Source organism: Xenopus laevis, chromosome 9_10L, assembly GCF_017654675.1.
Source record: "Xenopus laevis strain J_2021 chromosome 9_10L, Xenopus_laevis_v10.1, whole genome shotgun sequence".
NCBI lineage: Eukaryota > Metazoa > Chordata > Amphibia > Anura > Pipidae > Xenopus > Xenopus laevis.
In genome coordinates this window covers 5,115,490-5,140,542 of record NC_054387.1, presented here as the reverse complement: position 1 = coordinate 5,140,542, position 25,053 = coordinate 5,115,490, and the positions used below count along the sequence as shown (strand labels likewise).

Genomic DNA, 25,053 nt, shown 5'->3' with positions numbered 1-25,053 from the left:
CTGCCCGGTGACGTCACTGCTCCAGCTTCAGCACCAAGGACAGTGGCCACTCCCCTCTCTCCATCGTTCGGCCGCACCAGTGTCCCCGGGCCGCTCCGCTCAGTGTCGGGGAATAGTCAGCCTGGAGGCCGGAGAGAGGAGGCGGGGAGGGGAGCCGGGTGGAAGGGCAGAGGAAGAGGAGTGGAGGGGGGTCCTGAGCTGTGGATGGAGCCCAGTTTTATCCAGTCGGCCATGGCTCTGGGACTGGCGAGTAAGAAGGTCTCCTCCAGGAACGTCACTGTGGAGAGAAGGAACCTGCTGACCGTGTGCCGGTGAGACCCGGGGAGAGGCTGGGGGGTCGGGAGGGGTCGGGAGATCATGGGGACAGGCTGTGAGTGGGACACAGAAATAGGAGCTGGTGAGAGGGGAATGGAAGGGTTAAATGAATGGGCTGTGTGTTCAGTCTTTGAACGAGTCAAAGGAAATAAAATATTTTTTATATCCAGAAAAAAATCCATTTACTATAGACTCACATCTACTAGCAGCTCTTATATGTACAACTATATATATATCTGTATATTTATTTACTATAGACTCACATCTACTAGCAGCTCTTACATGTACTACTATATATATATATGTCTGTATATTTATTTACTATATACTCCAATCTACTAGCAGCTCTCTAACATGTACCACTATATATATATATATCTGTATATTTATTTACTATAGACTCACATCTACTAGCAGCTCTTAAATGTACTACTATATATATATATATATATATATATATATATATATATATATATATCTGTATATTTATTTACTATAGACTCCAATCTACTAGCAGCTCTCTTACATGTACCACTATATATATATATATGTCTGTATATTTATTTACTATATACTCCAATCTACTAGCAGCTCTCTAACATGTACCACTATATATATATATATATATCTGTATATTTATTTACTATAGACTCCAATCTACTAGCAGCTCTCTTACATGTACCACTACATATATATATATATATCTATCTGTATATTTATTTACTATAGACTCCAATCTACTAGCAGCTCTTACATGTACCACTATATATATATCTGTATATTTATTTTACCTAATATTTTACTCCCAACCCTATTCCTTTATAGTGACGGGCCCTCCCTTGTCTCACTCCAGCCCTCTGCCTATTGTTTGGCTCTCAGGAGACAGGGACAGCCATGGATTGGTCAGGGGACAGCAGGTCAGGTGACCTTAGCCAATCAGGCTGCTCGGGGGCATTTGGGATTTCCTGTGAGAGCCAAACACTGTTCCATCTAAATACAATACACTCCCCACATGAGACATACTTGTTATCAAACAGCTCCAATCAGCAGCATCCTCCTAGCTGCCATTAAACTACAACTCCCATCATCCCCCTTAGCAACCATATCTCACTATGCATGTGCAGTACTTAAACCATACAAGAACACACGTGCTCTTTATCATGGGTAGCAAATTAATGACTTTGCAGCTGTCACTGGAAGCATCCCATCATTCATAGCCAAAGTGCTATATATATATATATATATATATATATATATATATATATATATATATATATATAATGTTATATTAGAGAGGTTCATTTGGTACCTCTGACTACAACTCCCAGCACCTGCTGTCAGGGGGAGAGTGCAAATGTATCTTAGCAACAGCTGGAGGGTTATATATAAAGGTTGGACGCTTGTAATTGTCTCCTGCCCTGGGACAGGCTACAGCAAATGGCCTATTGAGGACAGCAATAGAGATGGAATCACAATCTGAGCTTATGTCATTCACGTTTTAGCAGATACTGGAAAGGTGCCTTAATGGTTTCATTTTATTTCCATACAGTCATGAATAGAATGAGAGGAGAGCGCAAGCATCACAATGAATCATATTCCGTGACTTTACTTTCCCCTGTCTCTTTTATCAACCATCTCCCTGAGCAGAGTCAAGCTGTGCTGTTATATTTCTGTATTATTTCTCTTCTATTTCTGTATTATTTCTCTTCTATCTCCCTGCCGGCTCCATTCTTGCACTGCCCAACGCTTTCTCATATCTTCCCTGCTCTTTTCTATGCTCTTGCACTTTCATTTGCCTTTTCCACTCCATTGTTCTGTCCTGTCTCATCTCCATTTCTTCCCTTCTGTCCCCTCTGTTTCCATTCTCACTTTTTTCCTTCTATCTCCCCAGGTTCTCGGTGAAGACCCTGCTGGAGAAATACACCGCAGAGCCCATCGATGATTCATCAGAGGAATTTGTGAACTTCGCTGCCATATTGGAGCACATCCTAAGCCATCGATTCAAAGGTCAGTGATAAATAGCCCTATGGCCTTTAAAATAATTGGGCCTTTTATAATTGGGTCTTGGCCACTCCTTCCCAAGCTGACCTGTTCCTTTCTTGCTCCAGGTCATGTCAGCTGGTTTAGCACAGATGGCCAGAGAGGATTCTGGGATTACATTCGCATTGCCTGCAGCAAAGTCCCAAACAACTGCATCGGCAGCATTGAAAACATGGAGAACATTAGCAGTGCCAGGGCAAAGGTGAGCAGGGGGCACAGCCTGGGGATGAGGCTTCAGGCTAATTTATTGGGTCATGTAGACAATGATATATAGTTAGTGGCACATGTAGGTCTGTTAATCATCTGCTACATTGTTTCAAGAGTCAGAACCAGGAACGCATTCAGTAAAGCGGCTTAGAATGACCGGGGTTGGGGGGTGGAGTTCCCCTTCAAATTGTAAAATTGGCGCAAACCATACGAATCTTACATCACCAGCCATAGCTCTTTCTGGATGAAGGGGTCAATGGCGTAAATGTCAGAATGGAAGATGAATTGGGGATAGCGCCATTCAGCCGGCAAAAATGACCCGGCAGAGAATTGTTATGATGTATTAAAGCATCTGGATCACTGCAGTTGGTCTTGGGGGAGGGTGGAAGAAATCTTCCATGTGCCAGAAGGATAAAGGTCCCTCAAATTGTAACTCAAATCTATAGGGAACATTCTGGTTGCTAGGTTTTTAAGCCCTAGCAACTAGAGTTGTAGTTGTCCTTATGTTGCTGTTCTGCAGGGCCGGGCCTGGATACGACTGGCTCTCATGGAGAAGCGACTTTCAGAATACATAGTGACAGCTTTAAGGGACACCAGGACCACCAGGTGAGGGGACAAATGCACCTTGTACCTTTAAATCTTCCCACTTCCACAGCAGCTGTTCATTTTACTCTGTTGCATCTTTGTCCTATGTTTTTAATGGGCAAAGACAACCCTGCGAAATCCCGTTTCCACACTGTTTCCAGACTCCCTTTATTGTACCCACTCAGCTTATCCATTGCCAGAGTCAGACTGGAATCCCTTGTTCTTCTCTCACATTCACCTCTTGGCTCACACTCCATTGTTCCCTGTCTTCTTGCAGGCGCTTCTACGATGATGGAGCCATCCTGCTGCGAGAGGAATCGTCCGTGCTCACGGGAATGCTCATAGGTCTAAGTGCCATTGACTTTAGGTGAGGATTGTTGTATCCCAGTGTCCTATCATTCTTCCATCAGACTTTTTTTTTAAAGTTTTTATTTAATGATTTAACGGTTACAACAAAACATGTGGAGGAAGAAGAGTAGGGATAGAAGGGAGGTAGAGCTAACTAAGCCTTTGTGAGTCAAGCCAATTTATAAGGATTGCCAGATAAAATGTAAATCACCGGTGGGATGGCACACGGAGCGCTTCGCTTTCAGAAGTTGCCTCACAAGGAAACTTCGGGCGACTTTGGAAAACGAAGCGCTTTGAGTGCCATCCCGCCGGCGATTTAGATTCTAGCCGGCGGGGAGGCAGTTCAGGGAGATTAGTTGCCTGAAGAAGAGGAGTTATGTGTTTTGTAGCCAGGCGACTAATCTCCCCAAATCCTTTCGTCTGTCTCTGCCCTTAACCTGTCAGTAAAAGTTTCTAATTTTCGGATGAGTCCCATCGGTGATTTAGATTCTAGCCGGCGGGAAGGCAGTTCGGGGAGTTTAGTCGCCCGAAGTAGAGGCATTTTGTCGCCGGGCGACTAATCTCCCTGAATTTTCTCGTCTGTCTCTGCCCTAAGGGACAGTCAGGTTGGCAAACAGTCAGGCTTAGGAACTTCAAGTAACAATTACTTACACACAAAAAAAAAAAAAACCAACATGACCTATAGGCAACTTTTCATGTCGATTTTGAAAAGAACATTTTTAGTGTCAGTATCACTTTAAGGGGGGGGGCAGGTTTGGGTTAGCGGGGCCCACTTCCGACCCTGCATCTGCACACTTTCTCAGGCAGCGTCGGACTGGGGAGGTTCCCCTATGAGCCCACCACACCAGCTGTAACCCCTCTCTGCCCCCCTCCCCAACCAATGTGTACTTTCCCTTCTTTTTTTTTTCGGGATGGGAAGAGGTCAGGGGGCGCACTCTCTCAGTGGACAGTAGATCTGGGCTGGCTTGGCCTAGTCTGACCCTGGTCTCGGGGCAAGTTCCAGAGACCAATCTCTACCTATGCCATAGTCATAGCCCACGCTTGTCCTTCCCACTACGTATTCACTTACACCTTTTCTCTATGTTTTGTATTTCAGTTTTTGCCTGAAGGGGGAAGGCAACGATGGAAAGACCCCAGCAGTGATAGATTACACCCCTTACTTGAAGTTTACACAAAGGTGAGTAGAATGGGGGCAAGATCCCAAAGAGATAAGGCCGTACTAATTTGGGTAGCAGATGGTTGCTCTACTTCATTGGCAGAGATTATTCTTCCCTGAAAGTAGGATCTGCCATACTAATCAGTAAAATGGATTAGGACTGTATATTATGGGAATGATGGAGCTAATGTGAATGGGAAGGAGATGTGTCTGGAGAGCTTCATGCCATGTTCTTCCCTCCAGTTATGATTATCTGAGTGAGGAAGACGACAGGGAGAGTGTGGGTGGCAGTAGCAGCGAGGACAGCTCCCCGGAACACCCCTATTTGCCTTTACTCACTGACGAGGAGAGCTGGTACAGCAAGTGGCGCAAGATGGAGCAGAAATTCCGTATCGTCTATGCACAAAAGGTAGGGGGAATTCATCAATGATGGACCTGCACTATGTGGTTACAACTCCCAGAGTTTTGTTGTAGTTCAACCTTGTGATAAAGATTTTTGATTTGTCTCAGAATCCCAGCCCTGCATCTTTATAACACCTATATATTCGGGGTTATAAAGATACACAGACACATTACAGAGTGTGGGTGCAGATTTTTGACCACGGTCCTCCTGTATAGTCTGTAGGCATCTAGCCCACTTCGGCCTGCACGTGCCAAGACATTTGTAGGTGCCTCATTATACAAGGATCTCCATTTTTGGGGAGTCCATTTGAGGGCCCAGTTCGAAGTACCTAAGAGGGACAATTAATGATCTGAGGATGGGACAAGGTCTGACTGGTTGCTATGAGTGTACTATGTTCACTGCCTGTTCCCCCTTGTGCTGATCACTCGCCTTATTTAGGGTTACCTGGAGGAACTGGTCCGCCTGCGGGAATCTCAGCTGAAGAACCTGGAGGCTGAAAACAAGCGGCTGACCCAGAGGATCAATGAGCAGTCGGAGCAGAGTCTGCAGGAAAAGCATCAGCTTGAGGGAGTCATTCTGGAGCTACAAGAGCAGCTGTGAGCGTGGGGGACTTGGCAGTTAGGCACAGCACACCCACCCATTAAATAGCACCCCCTATCCATAATGACACCCAACCATCAACCAAAAACCCACCTATCAACAGTACATGTACCCATCAGACAGGCACCTTGCAGTACATATTACACCCCACCACCCCTGTACCCTTATTCCTATATTATGCCACCAAGTCTGACCTATACCAACAGCACACAACCACATACTCACCCATCCCCAGAAATCTATAGAAACCGGACCTATGAGCCATTCATATGACTCCAAAATAAACTTTCCTTATAGTTACCTAAAGGACAAGTTGACCCAAATAGAATGCATAATTCCATAATGGAAATAACTGTCCAATATGGATTAAATTCCACTAATGTGTGCCATGCTACTCTCTGCACTGTTCAATTGTCCGTCATACAAGTAGTCAGGACCAGCAGTGCAGGGAGTAACACTGCCAACAGATCAGTGGCGTAATTATAGAGGAAGTATATCCCACAGCTGAGAGGGGGAACCTGCTTCCTCAGTAGGAGGCCCTGTGGGTACATTTTGGCCATTGGGGGGGCCCAGGAAAACATTTTTACAGGGGGCCCCGGAACCCAAAGCTATGCCACTTGAATGTGGTTTTGTCACTTCTGTGAAATATATATCATGTGTAGGTTGTTGTAGTGAGTAGAAAACCTTTCTTATCTCTCAAAAATGGTCTGAAATGATCTGTGATGTCACTGCGCTTGCACCAAAAGGGGCTCTGTGATAGGCTCATGGTTCCTCAGGACGGAGGCACAAGTTCAAGGGCTTAATGGGTATCTCTTGTGTAGGCTTAAAACAAGACCACTTTGTGGATCAAAAGCAGATTCTTGTTGGATGTTGAAAAAAATGGAAGTGGTCACCAGCCAAATGGGTTCTAGATCTAGGACTTTCATGGCTAATTTGGCCCTCTATGTCTTGCCAAAGTGGCTCTTGATCTTCTTGTGGCCGCTGGCTTTTAGGAGGTAGATCTGTCCATGTCTTTTCAGACGAAACCTCTGCTAACTGGGTTGCATTTTATAATGTTGTTGATATGGAGAAAGTATGTAGATACAGAGCCAAGATAAAGGGGTTGGAATGTTTTATACCACTCATCAGAAACAGGAGAACCTTCTTGAGAATAGTTTCCGTAGGTCTCTTGCATTTATCTGTGTTTTGAGGTTCTCATGACGTTTGACTACAGACTCAAGTGGTGGAAATTGTTAGGTGGTCAATGCATTAAAGCCTTCCTGCAGCAGTTGTGTTGGTCTGTGTCCATGTCATCCAGCCACATGTATTTGTGGCATGAGCTTCATAGCCAAACTTTGAATTGCATCTCTAGTCATCCACACAGGAGGTCAGATGAAGACGCAGGAAGACTTAGGGTGAATTAAGGCAGGATTCCATATTGTTGATAAAGTAGAGATAAAGGCATTTTCCTATTTATAGAACCCCCCATGTAAGAACCATATAATCCCCAACACACAAACGATAAGTCAAAGCAATATGATTGGCCTCAATAATTATACGCACAACCACCTCAAATTCAGTTTCAGAAAGCACCCCTGCCAACCAGCCCTTGTCACTATTCACTTGATTGTAACATTGACATTGGAACCCAAGAAACACAGTTCAACATAGTGCCACCTACTAGACACACAACCAGCAAGCATTCAGGGCCTCAGCAGGATATGACCATCATGCACTGGGGTGCTTGATGTATGACTGTAGACAGCCTCTACTGAGTGTGTTTCATAACGGAGTGCTCTTTCCCTGTGATTCCAGCACTGGCCTTCTCCCTTCTGAAACTGCCCCAATCAAAAAGTTCACCCCGAGCCTTGGGGCCCCTCTCGTAAACCAGTGGCCCTCGCTGAGCACTCTTAATGATAATGAAGCGTCTGTTAATCCATCGCTGTACAGGAGGTAAGACACACAACCTCACAAACGGACATGAGTAGGAGTAACTGAGTAGTTAGTCTTTGTAGTGGGGTAGATTGGCACAGTATGGCATTACAATATTCATCAGTCTTGTATATAACCAACCCTTAACCCACCCTTCATAGTGCACCCCTCTATTGATCATCTTGTTCATGCCTACATAATCGTTGCTCTTGTATAGAAAGACAATGTGCCCAATTAAAAAGTCTCAGTAGACCAACAGAAGGTTCTGCAACATCACAGCAGAAGCAGAAAGCTCCTCAATTGGTTCCTAACCCTTTCCTCCTCTAGAGCTCAGTTTACTGCAGCAGAACAACAAATTACTGATAAAATGGAAAGCACACAACTTTTTCAATATAAAAGCAACTTCAGTAACCCATAAATGAGCATAAATGTTACTGTTACAACTACCGTGTCAAGCTGCTGACTGTACCTCCTTCTGTAACGCACGCCAAAGAGCATTCCATCGCCTCAAACATTGCATCCTTGCACCTTGCCCTTCTGTTGACTGTTCTCGGTTGCTAGCATGCTGATTCTGAGTTCTGTTTCCACAGGCACAGCTTCTTGAGCACCGAACACCTCTCTGCAGAGCTTAGTCTGAGCTCGGAATCCCAGAGGTTGGATGGAAAACAAGATGGAGAGCCCTGGGGGCCTATTGGTAAGAGAGATGGTTCTGAGGTAGGAAGTAGAGTGAAGACATGCAAATGTACAGCCTTAAAAAAACAGGAAAATGGTACTGGGTCCTTTATTTGTGGGTTATTGTTGTCGGTAGTAGACTAGAAATAAGTACTGTAGCTTGTTTTATGATGTGCTTATTGGGCATAGCCTCGCAAGATGCCATGATTAATATATATGTCTTTCATGACTTCAGGCAAGGACCCAACACCCTCCATGTTGGGCCTATGTGGGTCATTGGCTTCTATCCCCAGCTGTAAATCTCTGCCAAGTCTAAAATCCAATGAATGCCTTGTCAGCAACAGCAGCGAGACCAGCCCATCCGGGAGCCCAAGTTGAGATATTTAGCCCGCCATGCCTTTTTTTTGCCTCTACCGAAGGAGCCCAGCTGCCGTAACCCTTAAAAACAGCCGAACTGGGCTCTCACAAGGGAGTTCCAAAACCAACGCATCACTTACAAGACATGGAGGAGTCCAACCAGCACAACCAGAATCCATTACATGCAAACAAGGGTAGAGGGACCTTAGATCTCAGAAACCCTGTATGATTCTCTGTTAAAAAGTGTTGCTTAGAGCCTCAGTTGAAACCATTAAACACTCCACACAATGTCCGTCAATGAAAGGTTGGCAATGATCAGCCTACAAAGTTCCAACGACCTTCTATTAAAGACACCCGCAACCCAATCAGCAAATCTGCCAAGGTTGTGCCTTTGGCAAGAGCACACTTGGGTTCAAATTAAAAGGATCCAGTGATAAGACCTAGAACAATGCTCTCTATCTAGTCTCTATCACACAAGGTGGCTTTGCTCTTTAGCTCAGATCTCTGTTCAATATCTCCTTGGACAGCGACCCTCATTATCATTAATCCTGTCGGTGGGACACTTGGACCACCTCAGCCTGAAACCATAACGTGTTGTGTATCTAATTGTCCATGGAATAAACACTCGTCATGAAAACTGCCTTCAGAAGATGTTGCTCCGCTATTATTAAATGCTGAACTGGGCCGGCTGAATCGATTGTATTTGTGGGGGTGGGTCGGGCAGTCGTTTGTTTACATTCCTATTACAAGAACGGGTAGTGGCATGGAGTCTGGGAGGGAGAGAGAATTAAGTGGAAACTCTACTTTTATTTTGGGTATCTATTTCCCTTAGGCTGTCACATGGGTCAGTTTCTCCACCAGAAAAACACCCCACACCACCTTGTGTTTTCTGCCGCCTACCCAACGCTCCTAGTACAGGCTGCTTTTGTCCATGTGATATTTGCCCTAGGGCTATAGTACAACAGACAGCACAAAGCAGTGATCAAATCACCGGAGATCACATCAAACATGCGCTATAGGCCTTATTCTAAGACTAGGGAACAATGGCCTGATCATTCAGCATGAAGTAATTCTAGAGTTAACCATGGTGTGTCACATTTGCTCCATTGCTGTTGTTGAAATTGAATGCTCCATCATCCTTAATAAGGGCACTTTGTGTTTAAGAGCTAGAGGAAAGTTGGCAGCCCTTGAGGTTGAAAGTCAACGGGGAGCCTCAAACAAAAGGATAGTTCCGTACTCTACTCCAACAAGTGTGTTTTATTCTGTAAGTAGATCGGTACCCGCAAACCGAATGCAGCAGATTTGGCCAAGTCAATAAGGAGCACGGACACAATGAGATGTAGAACATGCACCGAGTGCAGGTTTTTATTTTCAGAATATGCCATTGCTACAGTTAATCACAACGTTGTGCATTGCTACTCTGGAGTTGTCTGTTGCAGACCAGTGAAAGGGGCAGTGGTATTACAGAAGTGCACACAGAAATATATGGGCTGCCAAGGGGGAAAAGGGCTGAGCACTGGTAGAGACTGGTTACAGGTCACCGTGCTACATAGAAATGGTTGCTGTGTGCATCGCTGCCATGGATTCTGTGCTTGCTAAGTGCTCCATGTGCAGATCCGATCCTTATATCAACCATCTGGCACAGACAGGTGATGCTCCAGCCCTTTGTTAATCCATAGGCAGTTTCAAAAATATCCCAGGCCCTCTCTCACTTTTTTTGTACAGAGAAACTCAGGTAACGACTGCTCTGCAGTCACAGCATTGGCAGGTTTCTTTATAGACTCCCAAGTCCAAGTGATCCCATTGGCTTGGCGTCTCCTACCTAAATGCCACCAAGTAATTTGGTGACGAGATTGAAACAACTGGCGGGCTGCATTTAAGAATCAAAAGGGTTCTGGAAAGACTTAATGTAAAAATGAGATCAAAGTGAGAGAGGGATACATGATGCCCATAGGACATCAAATTGATATGTCCTCAGCTTAACACTAAAATTACCACTATCATCAAGGCAAAGAATGGGCCGTACCCATGAATGGTAAGTCTAGTCGTCTAACATAGCCTGTTGTTACCAGGAAGGGGATGACACTGGGTTTATCTTTCCAGTTGGGTGGCTCAGTTAAGTGTAACCCAGTCCTCGTTTAAAGGAGAAGGAAAGCTACAGAGGCATTTTATTGCCAATAGATTAGCTGCAATAGTGCAAGCTAGAATGCTATATTTATTCTGTAGACTGTTTTACCATACCTGAGTAAAAAGCTCTAGAAACTCTCTGTTTGTTTAGGATAGCAGCTGCAGTATTAACATGGTGTGACATCACTTCCTGCCTGAGTCTCTCCCTGCTCTGGGCTCAGATTACAGTAGAGAAGGGAGGGAAGGGAGAGGAGCAAACTGAGCATGCTCAAGCCCAAGCCCTGGAGGTTTAAGCTGAAGGCAGGAAGTCTGATACAGAAGCCCATGTGTACACAATAGAAGTAAAGAAATGCTGTGTTTCTTTTGACAGGGGACTCAGAGCAGCATTACTTTGAGGGGTTTACTGGTATATTTAGATGGACCTTTCTGATAAGGCTTACTTAGTTTTAACCTTTCCTTCTCCTTTAAGGTAGGAAATAACTGGTTGACTCTGTGGTTGGGTTGTGTGTGGCCAAAGTGAAAACAGGGAGATAAACCCCACAGGCACGTTAAAGATCACGAACACAGGCAAAAGCAGAGAGGTAAGTGCCATGCTCCCCGAGCCTGCTGAGAACTGCGTGTGTAATGTCTAGTACAGACCCTTGCATTTAATCACTCTACATCACACATGCAGAGGATATTGCAGCATCATTTAGAATATTCTTTAAGTATGGTTGCCGTCTCCCAAGCATTGCACTTGCTGCAAACTCCCGGCATCCAGCTGCAGATGCTGACAGTTTGCAGTGTACGGCAGCTTTAATGCAATGCATGAGAAATGTTTTTGTAGCTGGATTGGTCCTGTTTCAGGCCTCAGGGACTGCTCAGTGGCTATTCTGTGGCTTCCCTTACCCTGACTCTAATGCTGAATGATTTTGTTTTTTTATGAAAAATGCTTTTCACGTTGAGTACACATGGCATCAGGTGCTGTTGCTGTCAAGAGGATATACAAGTTAAATTAGAACTTGTACCGCACCGGCTGTAACAAAATAAGAGCTGGAGAAAGGGAGTAGTCCGTGCGCAATTTATCCTCTCTGCAGGGAGAACGTGGGCAACTGCAACTTATGATAAGGGTGCAGGGCACTTTGTAGGACAGGTGAACATGCATGTGGCTCGTAGGTTAAATGGAAATCCCCTGCCCGCATACGAATGTCCAGGATGCAGGGATCAATTTAACTGGATGTGGTGCGAAGAAACATTACATTTCAAGAATGTGGATTAAAAAAAAATATCAGTCCCAAATAATTCTGGTCCACATTCCTATTGAGTCCTTTTTCTCAGAGTATTCATCCGATACAATGTCCAAAGTCTTGAGCACACTGCATTTCACCGTGGCGCCTCGTGGTGTTCCTGCAGCTCTGTACAACGGGTCCCTCTCCGTATTGCTGCTTCAGAGCTTATTACTCCTGGTTGTGGAGGGTCTCAAGAATAATATTTAATGCCATAATTAGTATAAGTACATTGATTGTCGGATTTCATGTAGGTCAAGTGGAGATTTAGGTTTGCCGCTAGCTCTACCCACACTTTGCAAAGATGCCACAACTGCAGAATGACTGCTTAAAGGAATGGGCAGTGAAGATGAACGTGTAGTTCCAAGCGGAGGCAGTAAGTCACGTATGTCTGAAGAGTCACAGACTAATTGTCTCACGTCTGTGATTCAGCATTGCCTCCAGCCGCACAGACCTGGCATTAGAATGGCATGTATTCATGTTCAAGGATGAGTCCTGCTGGTCCAAAGTTGACTAATCCCTTTGCATTTTTGCTCCAACTATAAACCATGTGAATAACAGAACGTTATTAAGAACAATTGTAACGCAAGACGGTTAGATCTGTGTTTTATCTGCCAGACATGGACAGGAGGCACTGCTAAACCACAGAGCCTTAGCTCTATAAGAAAACTGATCATATATGTGAATTATAGCCCAGGGGTTATTGAATATAATTATCATGTCTTTATGATTTCTTTACGGATCATTAAGGATCACGCGGCACAGGCTCTGACCACAGTAGATGTATGTATCACAGCCTTAACTGTCACGATTTGATGCATCTTTGAGACTACAGAGGTTGTGCTGTGTATGAGGGTTGTTTCTTTTCTTTTTTTTAATTTTTTTTTTTTTTTTTTTTTTGCTTTTCTCTTGGGTTCAATCTTCCCTCTCATCCGTTCTGTTCTTTCATCTTGTTACGCTGCTGGAAGAAGTTCTTTCCAAACTCATATGAGCTGATCATTATGGCGCAGGCAGGAGCCACTTTAATGACCCGTGGGAGAAAACCTGCCGAAATGGGAAACAATGTGGTGTAATTACTGAAGGGAGATGCAGGGATGAGAGAAAGCTAAGAAAGGATGCAAGGAAGAAAGGATCCAAGAAAGGAAGGAAGGATGCAAAAAAAGGAAGGAAGAAAGGATGCAAAAAAGAAAGGATGCAAGAAAGGAAGGAAGGAAGAAAGGATGCAAGAAAGGAAGGAAGCAAAAAAGGAAGGAAGGAAGAAAGGATGCAAGAAGAAAGGATGCAAGAAAGGAAGGAAGGAAGAAAGGATGCAAGAAAGGAAGGAAGCAAAAAAGGAAGGAAGGAAGAAAGGATGCAAGAAGAAAGGATGCAAGAAAGGAAGGAAGGATGCAAAAAAGGAAGGAAGGAAGGAAGAAAGGATGCAAGAAGAAAGGATGCAAGAAGAAAGGATGCAAGAAAGGAAGAAAGGATGCAAGAAAGGAAGGAAGGAAGAAAGGATGCAAGAAGAAAGGATGCAAAAAAGGAAGGAAGGAAGAAAGGATGCAAGAAGAAAGGATGCAAGAAAAGAAGGAAGGAAGAAAGGATGCAAAAAAGGAAGGAAGGAAGAAAGGATGCAAGAAGAAAGGATGCAAGAAAGGAAGGAAGGAAGAAAGGATGCAAGAAGAAAGGATGCAAAAAAGGAAGGAAGGAAGTAAGGATGCAAGAAGAAAGGATGCAAGAAAGGAAGGAAGGATGCAAAAAAGGAAGGAAGGAAGAAAGGATGCAAGAAGAAAGGATGCAAGAAAGGAAGGAAGGAAGAAAGGATGGATGCAAGAAAGGAAGGAAGGAAGAAAGGATGCAAGAAAGGAAGGAAGGAAGAAAGGATGCAAGAAGAAAGGATGCAAGGAAGGAAGGAAGAAAGGATGCAAAAAAGGAAGGAAGAAAGGATGCAAGAAAGGAAGGAAGGAAGAAAGGATGCAAAAAAGGAAGGAAGAATGCAAAAAAGGAAGGAAGAAAGGATGCAAAAAAGAAAGGATGGAAGAAAGAAGGAAAGAAAAGAAAGAAAGGGCAATTACCTGCAAATAGGCCTCTAGTTCCAGATTCTGCTCGAATCCTGCGCATGGCTCCCCAGGTGGAAGATCTCTGTCCTCTGGATGGACCTAACGTAGATTCAGATATCCCAAATACAAGGAAAAAAAATCAACAGGTGTATCTTTGCTTATTAAATGTAAAACTGTGAGACAAATCTCTCGCAAGCAAAGCAGAAGATGTGGGTCCACCATAAAGGTACCAGACCACTTCAAAAACCAGGGACATATTTAAAAATGTAATCTAGGAGTGCTGCACCTATTGCAATGGCTAAATGCATTTATTACACGTGTTCCTCCAGTCCCTCTTTCAGGTTCTCTGCATTTCTCTGGCTGATCTAATCATTCAACAAGCATCTCTACAATTAGTTTGCTGCTATGGCTGCTTAGACACTCAACTGGACAAGGAGCTAGAAGTCACACTTGCCAACTGTTGGCTGAGCAGGTAACTGCAACTAAAAATACAAACATGATATTGTGATTCTAATAAAAGAAAAAAACGAGGGAAGGGATACGGTATAGCCAGCCTATAGGGGCTGATAATGCAGCCTAGTGTTTCCTGTATCCAGAGAAGAAGAATATATTGCATTGAAGTCTATACTCAGAGGAAGATCTGTTCCAAAAATGGTGGAAGACTTCCTTGTGAAATAAGACAGAGATCTGCACAGAAAGGCCTGTTGCTTCCCATTCCTGCTCACCTAGTTCCAGGTTGCCCAACTCAATCTGTCTCTGGGTTTTCACCACATCAAATGGTAGGGTGAGGATGGCGGCCACCTAGGAAGAGAGAAACAAGTCAAACTTCAGGAATGTAAAAGAGGCAGATGGCACTAATATATAATCATAGGAGAGAAAAAGATCCGTGATGAAGAAGGTCAATGGCATGTTCAAACAATTTAGGGGGTTTATAATAGGAATAGGTAGTTACAGTTGATGGAAATAATGAGAATGGAGTAACTCACCGCTCCAGACACAGCACCGGCAATGAAGCTGACTAGGAACGGACTTTCTGCAGCCGCGTTGGTGTTGCTCATCTTCCTCTTCACAAGTTCATAATTAAACCAGTACAGAGCTACAGAGAGAGAGAAAATAATAATAATTGATGAGTAAATAAGACTAATCATGTTGCCTGGAAGGAAATCTAGATAGTGATATAATGTAATGATCAATAGTAAGATGACGGACTGAACAACAGGGGTAAAATAGAATGACAAATTAACGATTACCTGAGAATGGGACATCTCTCAGCACTGTTGGACCCCATCCCTTCCAAAGAGACAGCCATCCGTCCTGAGCGACTGCAGACCGCAGACAGACGCCCAACTCCATGTAAGAGAGCTGGCGAGACTGCATCTTCGTCCGAATCAGCTCAAGCGGACTGATAACTGTCACTGCTCCCACTGTAAATGAAACAATCAGACTGAGACTGGCACCAAAAGCGTGGAGCAGGGAATGCCAAGGAACAAACAGATTGGGTCAGATATACTTACAGCGAGCCAGAGCTCCAGCTACCAGGGGAATGTGGTTGCCATGGTAGCCCAACCCATAGCAGAGGAAATCTCTCAATTGATCGTAACATGTGAAATAGATGATGGTAGCAGGCACAGCCATTACCCTTTAAAGAAACAGAAATATACAATATAGTTACTATGCTGGCCTTTGCTACAACTACTTTGGTGCAGGAAGAGGAGGTAAAAACGAAGCCCCATTAAGTCATATGGTTACAGATAAAAACATTTCTGCAGCAGCCATTCAGCAATTTCAAGAATATCTATGGCAGCCAATAAGTCCTTCTCTCACCCTAAGGAAAAATTAGGAAAACAAAGTCATTTTCAGATTTTGTCAATTGGGACTGACTCTGGGTGATGGGGTTGCCCGGCATTAGTCAGTCGCAGGCCTCTTGTGGAAGTAGAGAGCTCGATCTCCAGCTCGAACCCTCAATCTGGCCGAGTATATCAGAACATATTTGAAGTTGGCCTCACAGAGTCGGCATTTGACTGCAGTGAAAGTTCCCCGCTGGAGCTGTAGCTCCGCTGAAAAATCTGGGAAAACCGAGACTTTCTTCCCGTCCACCATGATATCTGGGATTTTGCACATTGCCTGGAGGATTGCATTGTGGTCTCTAAAGTTGAGGAGATGGAAAACGGAAGGGAGGGCTGCATGGATGTGGGATCCTATCTGGCACCAGGCACTCAGTGGGCTCTTTTTACCACGTAGAGTGGCCGCTGGGAAGGAGTCTCTGAGCCAATTATCAGTGAAGGCCATTGGATCCGCACCCTCCGCTCTCTCAGAGAGTCCCACAAGGCGAACGTTGTTGCATCTCTGCCTATTCTCATGGTCATCTAGTTTCTCCATGCAGGATTTGAGTTTTGTTTCAAGGTGGGTCAGCGCGAAGGGGAGAGGATTGCAGGTCTCCTCCAGAGTGGATATTCTGTTTACTGGACTTGCTCCTGGATGTTCTGTAGATCCGACCACAGTAGGGAAAGGTCCATCTTCACTTCCTCAAGCTTGGTGGATAACCACGGCCGGCATTTTCAGATTTCACCCAAACTGGGCTTTGGGATGGATTCATTGGAGGAAACCAGTCAAATGTTGGGGCAATTTTAACACTGCTGTTATCTATCTATAGACCCCAGTGCCTGCTACAAGTGTGTGTGTGTGTGTTGCATTTCAACAACCACGTTTGTCTCACATTTAAGAACCAGTTTCCATTGAGACAACATACACGTCTAGCAGCCTGGTCTAAATATTGTGCAAAGTACATTATTATTATGAGAAACCAGTGTCAGACTGGGATGTCAGGGGCCCACCAGAAGACCTTAGGCTGAGGGCCCACTTTCCAAACTATTATTCCTCCTCTCCTCACTCAACCTCTTTATTCTCCTAGTCTCTACATAATATACTCTATTCTTCCATTATTTAGCCTCTTTTTCTCATAAAGAATCGGGAATGACCGTGAAATAGGCCACATGTTTAGCAGCAAGAGGCCCATTGACACCTGGGCCCACCGGGAGTTTTCCTGGTATCCCGATAGGCCAGTCCGACACTGTGAGAAACAAAGGTCCAAATATCGGCCCTGTCTTTTAATCCTCTCATTAGATCTCAAGATCCCATTACTTACAATGTTGGGGGTAGCCCACTCCATAGTGAGGTTAAGCCTTCATGCCGCGTAATTTTCACAAATGCATCCTGTTGGGTAAAAGAAAAAGTAGAGAATAATAGAAGAGGAAGGTCAATGAGAGAATGAGCTGAGATATAGAACAGTCTTTAAGTGGTTAAAAAGAGAAAAACGGGTTTAATACTAGAGACTTTCTAGTGAATTCTCTCCCAGCACATCCCCCTCGCTTCCCGTCTCTCTACTTGCTGGAGTTTCCTTACCAGGGTGCCATTGAAGTAAGTGGGAGCTCTGTACCAGGTGCTGCACGCCGTGGCATGTTGACAGACAAAAAGATGATCCATCAGCCCATTGCAATAAAGGAAGCAGCGCCCTGAGGTGCAAAGAGGGAGAAACGTGAGAGAAGAACCAGCAGGAAAGGAGCGATTGAGAGAAAACCGGTTGTTGCCACACAGAGAACACCTGGAAGGGTGCGAGTCTAAATTGAAGGTACGTTTGGGGAATGTAGCCATAGAAGGGTTATCAGCCATTATATTAATAGTTACAGTGTAGTATATATGTAGTATATATGGTGAATGATACATCACAGACGTGTTAAAAAGGCAAATAAATATACCCGGTATCTTTGTTCTGGATTCAAGATATGCAGCACATCACTAGAGACGAGGGGTTATATAGAACATTGCGCAGGGGAAGGAGGGTACCCCAATTTGTTTGAGCAGCAGGGGAACACTACACCACAGTCTCAGGAGGAGGTTTGTGTCCCACAGACTTACTGGGAAGTCACAGTCCCACTACTCACAGTCTCACAGTCACAATCCCTCTATTGACAGTCCCACTACTCACAGTCCCACTACACAGCCACACTACTCACAGTCTCACTTCTCACAGTCTCACTTCTCACAGTCTCACTTCTCACAGTCTCACTACTCACAGTCTCACTACTCACAGTCTCACTTCTCACAGTCTCACTACTCACAGTCTCACTACTCACAGTCACAGTCTCACTACTCAGTCTCACTTCTCAGTCTCACTACTCACAGTCAGTCTCACTTCTCACAGTCTCACTACTCAGTCTCACTACTCACAGTCTCACTACTCACAGTCTCACTACTCACAGTCTTACTTCTCACAGTCTTACTTCTCACAGTCTCACTACTCACAGTCTCAGTGCACAGTAGAAAGTTTATGCCAAAGACTCCCAGTAGTGGACAGTATGTTGTATGCCATTACTGAACAAAAGAGCAGAGTTAAATGGCTCCTTGGTACTAGGTAGGAATGGAAGCTGTAGTGAGATGAAACCATGAATGGTCTTGTTGCATGTGGGTAACAAACATGGGTGCTAAATTGCCCCAATACCAGGGTGTAACTATAGACTAGAGGAAGCAAACCCTGTGGCTGCAGGGGGGCTCATGGTGTATAGGGGCCCCATGAGGCCATAAATCATATACAGTTTCAATAAATATTGGTACAACAAGTCAACCTCTAGACATTTTGGGTGGCCTCAAAAATAATTTGCTGTGGGGCCCAGTGATGTCTATTTACACCACTGCCCAGTACAGTTACCTATACCAACCAATCAGATCATTATTTAAGTTCTCTTCCTTTTAGTAGACTGAACAATCTGTGGATGTGTTGCTATGGGTAACCACACTGGTGTAATTTAGCATCTCTATTAGTAAATCGGGCAGTCTGTGCTTGTGTCAGTGTTACACCTGAGAGTTTGCTCTTGGGATAAGGGGAACATGCAGGGGAACAGAAGGTGATGCAGAATGACAAGCTTATCATTTACGTATCTGGTGGGGGGGGGGGAGCCAACAAAGTCTCTTTATTAACAATAAAGATTTGCAGGGAGTTGTGTACTCACATTTGGGGTGGCGCATGGGGAGTGCCCAGGGAAGAGGCTTTACAGACAAAACTGCAACACAACAGGAAAATATTAGGGAAAGAGAACAGCAATAAACAAAATTCAGAATATCTAGCGGGCTCATGTGTGTATTAGCGATGGGCAAATCTGTCCCGTTTCGTTAAAAAAATTGCGAAACTCCGGCAAAAAATTGTGAAATGGCGAAAAATTCTCAAAACACAATGGGCGTTTTCACGTGCAACCATTTTTACACAAGTGACCATTTTTACATGAGCGACTATTTTGCCCAAAGTCAATGGGCGTCAAAATTATTTTGAGGCGCAACCATTTTTACACGAGCGACTTTTTCGTCGCAGCATTTTGCAGGTGGTGAAATCCATGCCGAACAAATTCGCCCATCACTAGTATGTATGTACGGCGGACAAATAATGAGCGTAGCTGCAGGGTTTATGCTCGAATGCTGAGCAGAAAAGCCTGATACTGACCCCCAACCAGAAATAGATCTAGAGACAAGGAGAAAGCAAAGGGGTTCAAACAGATTTTACCTTTAGAGAGAGGTTTCCTCTGCGACTGCAATCTAATCTTCACAACATCCAGAGGGGTCACTGCACATGTAAAAAGAATGAAGGGAGGTGGGTTAGCTCAGGTGAACCCCCCAATAATCTCCTCCCTCCCCTCCAGGTTCTCCAAGCCCATGTGCCGTACCAAAGAGGGAGGTGAGGAGGGCTCCAGAACCAGAGGCCAAAATCTGCTGCAGGGGAGAGATCCCACCAGGGGACGAGCCGGATTCCTCTGCAGCCATACCTGTAAGGCATAAAGAATTTGGAAATAATGAAGGGAGAGGGGGAGGAGCAAGCGGGTCAGGAAAAAGAAGGGAAAGTGCAAGGAGAAGAAGGGAGAAAGTAGAGCGGAAAATGGAATAACATTGTGTAACATACATTAGACACACAGCTCCAACCCGTAGTGCAGGACAGCATTCCCCGCCCGCCCCTCTCTCTTATCTTTACCCTCCCTAAAGCAGGCGTGGTGTCTCTGGCCCCTCGATAACAAGGCTACACTCGCAAAACTGGATGAATTGCAATATCGTCCTTATACAATGCATCACGGGGTACGGCCCTTACCTGCTGCCCGATGAAAGAGGCCTCAGATCTCCAATCTCTCGGCAGCCACCTGGCAACAAACCACATCCCCAGGGAACCTGCTGAGCAAAAAAAGAAAAGACCGGTCTGATTAAATGTGAATTAAAATAGCTTAATAATATCCTGGAAATAGAAAAAAACAAAAACCACATTGTGGGACTGGGGAGTTGTAATGACATTCATTGTGGGAAAGCATCCGATCAGGTGCACTAAGTGTTGATGTACACCGGGTGGCGCTATACTCATAAGGCTCCACTCAAGAGAGTTTGTGTGAGTTTACATAGTGGATATAAATATGATAAACCATCACAATGAACAGTCCAAAGGTAAAACGACTCCTGCAAACAGTACCAGCCACTGAAATCTTAAAGGGGAACGTAAACCCCCAAAAAAACAACCTCCTGCCCAGATGAAAGACAATGTCATTATGCGCCGATACAGGGCCACTCATACTTTTAGTAGAAAGAGAAGTATTAAAAAGTCATGTTTTTGGCTGGCGGGGTCAGTGACCCCCGTTTCAAAGCCGGATTGAGTCAGAAAAAGTGTTCAAAAACGATACAAAGTAATAAAAATTAAGACCAATTGAAAAGTTACTAGGACTTTCGATAACATACTGAAGGTTAATGTAAAGGTGCATTACCCCTTTTAAAGGGCTTGTTCATCTTTGACGCAACTGTTTGATGTAGAGAGAGATATTCTGAGCCAATTCTGAGCCAATTTGCAATTTTTATTATTTGTGTGTTGTTAAGTTTTTTATTCAGTATCTCTTCAGTTTGCAGTTTCAGCCATCTGGTCGGTAGGGTCCTAATTCCCCTAGCAACCATGCGCTGATTTGAATAAGAGACTGGAATATGAATAGGAGAGGCCTGAATAGAAAGATCTGATTAAAAAGTAGCAATAACAATACATTTGTAGCCTTACAGAGCATTTGTGTTTTAGATGGGGTCAGTGACCCCTATTTGAAAGCTGGAAAGAGTCAGAAGAAGTAAAATAATTCAAAAACGTAAAAAAAAAAAACAATAATAATAATAAAGACCAATTGAAAAAGTGCTTTGAATTGGCTGTTTTATAACATACTTAAAGTTAACTGAAAGGTGAACCACCCGTATACAAATATAATATATATGAAGTGAAAGGAAAAGGATTTTGGTTAATACTGTAAATAGAGTCGGTAACTACCCGGGGGAAATCGGCAGCAACAACAACATGAGCCGCAAGTGGTAAATTGGCTTCCCATGATCCTTTTCAGCCACCTGAACTGCCCTATCCATGCAATAACCCCCAGCGCAATACATGCTGCACTACAACCACTTTCAGCTCTGAGTGGGATGCTGGGAGCTGTAGTTCAGCAGCGGCTGGAGAAACCTGCCAGTTCTCTAGAATTATACTGACTGATGGGATTCCACAGCCTGTTTCTCCCTATTAATATTACAAAATAATAGGTACAAATAATGAGCACAGACACACACACACACACACACACACTGGCTGGCAAAACAATTCCTAAATGCCAGTTTAATGGCGGCTCAGTGATTCAGGTGCAGATATAGAATTGTTACAATTGGCTACATTTAATTGATATTTGATACATTTAATCAATACATTTAATTGATACATTTAATCGACACATTTAATCGATACATTAGTTGATATATTTCTCAGCATTATCTTTGTAATATACTACTGTATTAATTGTAAGGGTGGCCATACACGGGTAGATTAAAGCTGCTTTAGACCAATTCTGCATTTTATCTGCCCGTGCAGAGGGTCTCCCCAATCAATAGGCCAAAAATCAGGCAGATTTGATTTTTTTGGGCGATCAAGGACCACATCTGTTAGTTAATTCGGTTTGCATCCCGTCGGCTCCCATTTTTCATTTTCTGATAGTTTGGCCCTGGGGTCGACCAATCGGATTAACTGGATATCGCCTGCCTTCGCTGGGAATATGGATCTCTTTATGTACGGGCAACTTAACAGCTGCCTTTAATGAAACCCGGGGATAAAAAAAAAATGGAGATCATTTAAAACAGTTTTCAGAGTCGGCGACCCCCGGCCCCAGAAGGACAAAATTAAACTTTACACGTCAATATTGGAAACAGAAAAGAATTAGTAATTATGTTGCACTCTCTGAAACCAACGGAGAACAAAAAAAAAAATAAGAATAAAGGCACTGACAGATCAGAGATCTACTACTACTTGTTTACATGAGAAACAGATACTACAGCAGCAGCACAGGGTTACACAACAGATGATGGTACAGCCCAGTACACACTATCCTACACTGAACACTACACACACACACACACACACACACACAAAGGGGCATCACAAACACTGTTACATGGCTATTGAGAAATCACAAGTGTAGGCAGTGAGGAAGGTATAAAATACACACACACACATATACACAGACACACAACTCAGCAGCCACTCACTGACACACATGTAACAACGCTGACATTGCAATGCTGCATGACACAATAGTGACATAATATAATGCATGACACAATAGTGATATCACAATGCTGCATGACACAATAGTGACATAATATAATGCATGACACAATAGTGATATCACAATGCTGCATGCACAATAGTGACATAATATAATGCATGACACAATAGTGATATCACAATGCTGTATGACACAGTAGTGACATAATATAATGCATGACACAATAGTGATATCACAATGCTGTATGACACAGTAGTGACATAATATAATGCATGACACAATAGTGATATCACAATGCTGCATGACACAGTAGTGACATAATATAATGCATGACACAATAGTGATATCACAATGCTGCATGACACGATAGTGACATAATATAATGCATGACACAATAGTGATATCACAATGCTGCTGCATGACACAATAGTGACACAACAGGGCAGGGGATGATGATATAAATATATAGATAAATATACAGATAAGGGGCAGCCAGTGTGAGGAGGGATCCATGCAGTAAATACATGTATATATAACACACAAACAAGTCCCTAGATCCTGTATCCATCCGCAGCCTAAAAGTCCTTTGATGTCAGCTTATAAGGTAATATAACAAAGACCTACCCTCGGTCCCGGTGTTGGGGAGCTTGGGGTCCCGGGTCCCCCGCTGCTGAGGGCCACATGTCTCTGTGACTGCTCTGTGCCGGGACAAACCGGTCTTAGATCACAAACAACATGTCACTCAATACACAAGGCACGCCCACATGGACAGGAAACGCCGCCCTCCGTTTCCCAGCATGCTCCGGGGGCGAGAGAGAAGTGCGCAGGCGCAGCGAGACAAACCTTGTTGACCGACTGTGTTTATTGTTTGTGTGAGTTTTTTTGTTGTTGTTCTTGCCTCAGGATAGTGCGAATAATAATAATAAAATGGAGGAACAGCAGGGACTGAGGAGTCGCTACTAGAGTCAATGACAGAGAGAGGACTTTTGTCCTGGGTCTCTGGAATGAAAACGACGATTTGTGTAGAAATTCTTAGTTCTTTCCTACACAATAATGAATAAAGTGACCCCTCCTGTAAGATATAAGGATATTACAAGTCACTGAGGAGTTCCATGACCATATAAAAACACCCACCGAATATACAGATCATGGAACTCAGAGTTTACTTCTAATATCCTCATATTTTGCAACAAGAGGAACTTTATTTATTATAATACACAAATTTCAGTGAGTCATGTGACAGAAATGACATCACTACTCACCGTTTATATAGTGAATAAAGTACCCCCTCTTGTAAAATATAAGGATATTATAAGTTACTGAGGAGTTTCATGACCATATCATACCTCCCAACTGTCCCTTTTTCGGAGGGACAGTCCCTCTTTTGACAGCTCAACCCGCAGTCCCTCATTTGTACTGGAAAGTCCCTCTTTTCTCTGCACTGAACAGCCAGAAAAAGAAACAATGTTTCTCACTTAATTGGCTTTTAGCGGAGAGCCCAGAACAGCTAACAGGTGCAAATAAGATACTTTGTAACAATTTTGAGACACAAAAACACAGTTTAGATGAGGAGAAATATTTTCAAACTTTCATAACCTGCCAAATTTTGTAAAACAAACATGGTAATTAGGGGGTGTGGCCACAGAAAGGGTGTGGTCAAAAAAATTGCTGCGCTACGTGCGGGAAAACAATTTTTGTCCCTCTTTTTACTTCCAAAATGTTGGGAGGTATGCCATATAAAAACCCGAGGCCGAAGGCCTCAGCGGTGAGTTCTGATGTCATTTCTGTCACATGACTCACTGAAACTTGTGTATTATAATAAATAAAGTAACCCCAGTTGTAAAATATGAGGATATTAGAAGTTACCTCTGAGTTCCATGATCTGTATATTCGGTGGTTGTTTTTATATGATCATGAAACTCCTCAGTAACTTATAATATCCTTATATTTTACAACAGGGGGTACTTGATTCACTATATAATTTACAAGATATTCATGGCTCTTGTGTATTATATAGTGAATAAAGTCCCCCCTCTTGTAAAATATAAGGATATTATAAGTTACTGAGGAGTTTCATGACCATATAAAAACACCAGGCCGAGTGTTTTTATACAGGTCATGGAACTCTGGGGTAACTTCTAATATCCTCATATTTTGCAACAGTGGGAACTTTATTTATTATAATACACAAGTGTCAGTGAGACAGAAATGACATCACTAAGCTCCAATTATAACCAATGACATCACTAGGCACCATTTATAAGGATATAATTAACAGGATATTATTCATGGCTCTTGTGTATTATTATTATAACATACCTGCCAGCATTTTGGAAATAGAAAGAGGGACAAAAAGAAATGTTTTGATCACGCCCGTTTTGTCCATTTTTTAAAGTTTGGCAGGTTATGAAAGTTTGAACACATTTCT

The 25,053-nt window shown here is 43.6% G+C and overlaps 2 protein-coding genes across 7 annotated transcripts; one reads left to right on the top strand and one right to left on the bottom strand.

Moving 5' to 3' along the window:
• Window positions 1–42: 42 nt before the first annotated feature.
• On the top strand, window positions 43–9,235 carry LOC108700830 (RUN domain-containing protein 3A). 2 transcript variants are annotated; one of them, XM_018234809.2, is made up of 11 exons: window positions 44–311; window positions 2,207–2,322; window positions 2,424–2,557; window positions 3,083–3,168; window positions 3,425–3,514; window positions 4,592–4,672; window positions 4,895–5,060; window positions 5,493–5,650; window positions 7,449–7,586; window positions 8,156–8,259; window positions 8,473–9,235. In XM_018234809.2, the coding sequence occupies exons 1-11, from the start codon at window positions 205–207 to the stop codon at window positions 8,613–8,615; spliced, it is 1,323 nt and encodes a 440-aa protein (XP_018090298.1). In that variant the 5' UTR covers window positions 44–204; the 3' UTR covers window positions 8,616–9,235. The 2 variants fall into 2 exon arrangements, with proteins under 2 accessions (XP_018090299.1, XP_018090298.1); XM_018234810.2 differs by lacking the exon at window positions 7,449–7,586 and having other exon boundaries at window positions 43–311.
• A 697-nt stretch (window positions 9,236–9,932) lies between these two features.
• On the bottom strand, window positions 9,933–23,404 carry slc25a39.L (solute carrier family 25 member 39 L homeolog). Of its 5 annotated transcripts, none has more exons than XM_018234331.2 (13): window positions 23,250–23,402; window positions 20,153–20,232; window positions 19,737–19,835; window positions 19,577–19,636; window positions 19,032–19,082; window positions 17,428–17,537; window positions 17,171–17,238; window positions 15,540–15,664; window positions 15,276–15,449; window positions 15,012–15,121; window positions 14,751–14,826; window positions 14,041–14,124; window positions 9,933–13,030 (listed from the first exon to the last, which is right to left on the bottom strand). In XM_018234331.2, exons 3-13 carry the CDS (start codon window positions 19,831–19,833, stop codon window positions 12,915–12,917), a joined length of 1,071 nt encoding a protein of 356 aa, XP_018089820.1. In that variant the 5' UTR covers window positions 19,834–19,835; window positions 20,153–20,232; window positions 23,250–23,402; the 3' UTR covers window positions 9,933–12,914.
• Between the last annotated feature and the right edge of the window lie 1,649 nt (window positions 23,405–25,053).

Coding starts and splice junctions, on each gene's coding strand:
- LOC108700830 (XM_018234809.2), top strand. CDS start 205: ATGGAGCCCAGTTTTATCCAGTCGGCCATGGCTCTGGGACTGGCGAGT. Junction 2,323..2,423: donor CCTAAGCCATCGATTCAAAG/GTCAGTGATAAA, acceptor TTCTTGCTCCAG/GTCATGTCAGCTGGTTTAGC. Junction 3,515..4,591: donor CTAAGTGCCATTGACTTTAG/GTGAGGATTGTT, acceptor TTTGTATTTCAG/TTTTTGCCTGAAGGGGGAAG.
- slc25a39.L (XM_018234331.2), bottom strand. CDS start 19,833: ATGGCTGCAGAGGAATCCGGCTCGTCCCCTGGTGGGATCTCTCCCCTG. Junction 17,239..17,427: donor CTTACTTCAATGGCACCCTG/GTAAGGAAACTC, acceptor TTTACCCAACAG/GATGCATTTGTGAAAATTAC. Junction 14,827..15,011: donor CCGGTGCTGTGTCTGGAGCG/GTGAGTTACTCC, acceptor CTCTCTTCCTAG/GTGGCCGCCATCCTCACCCT.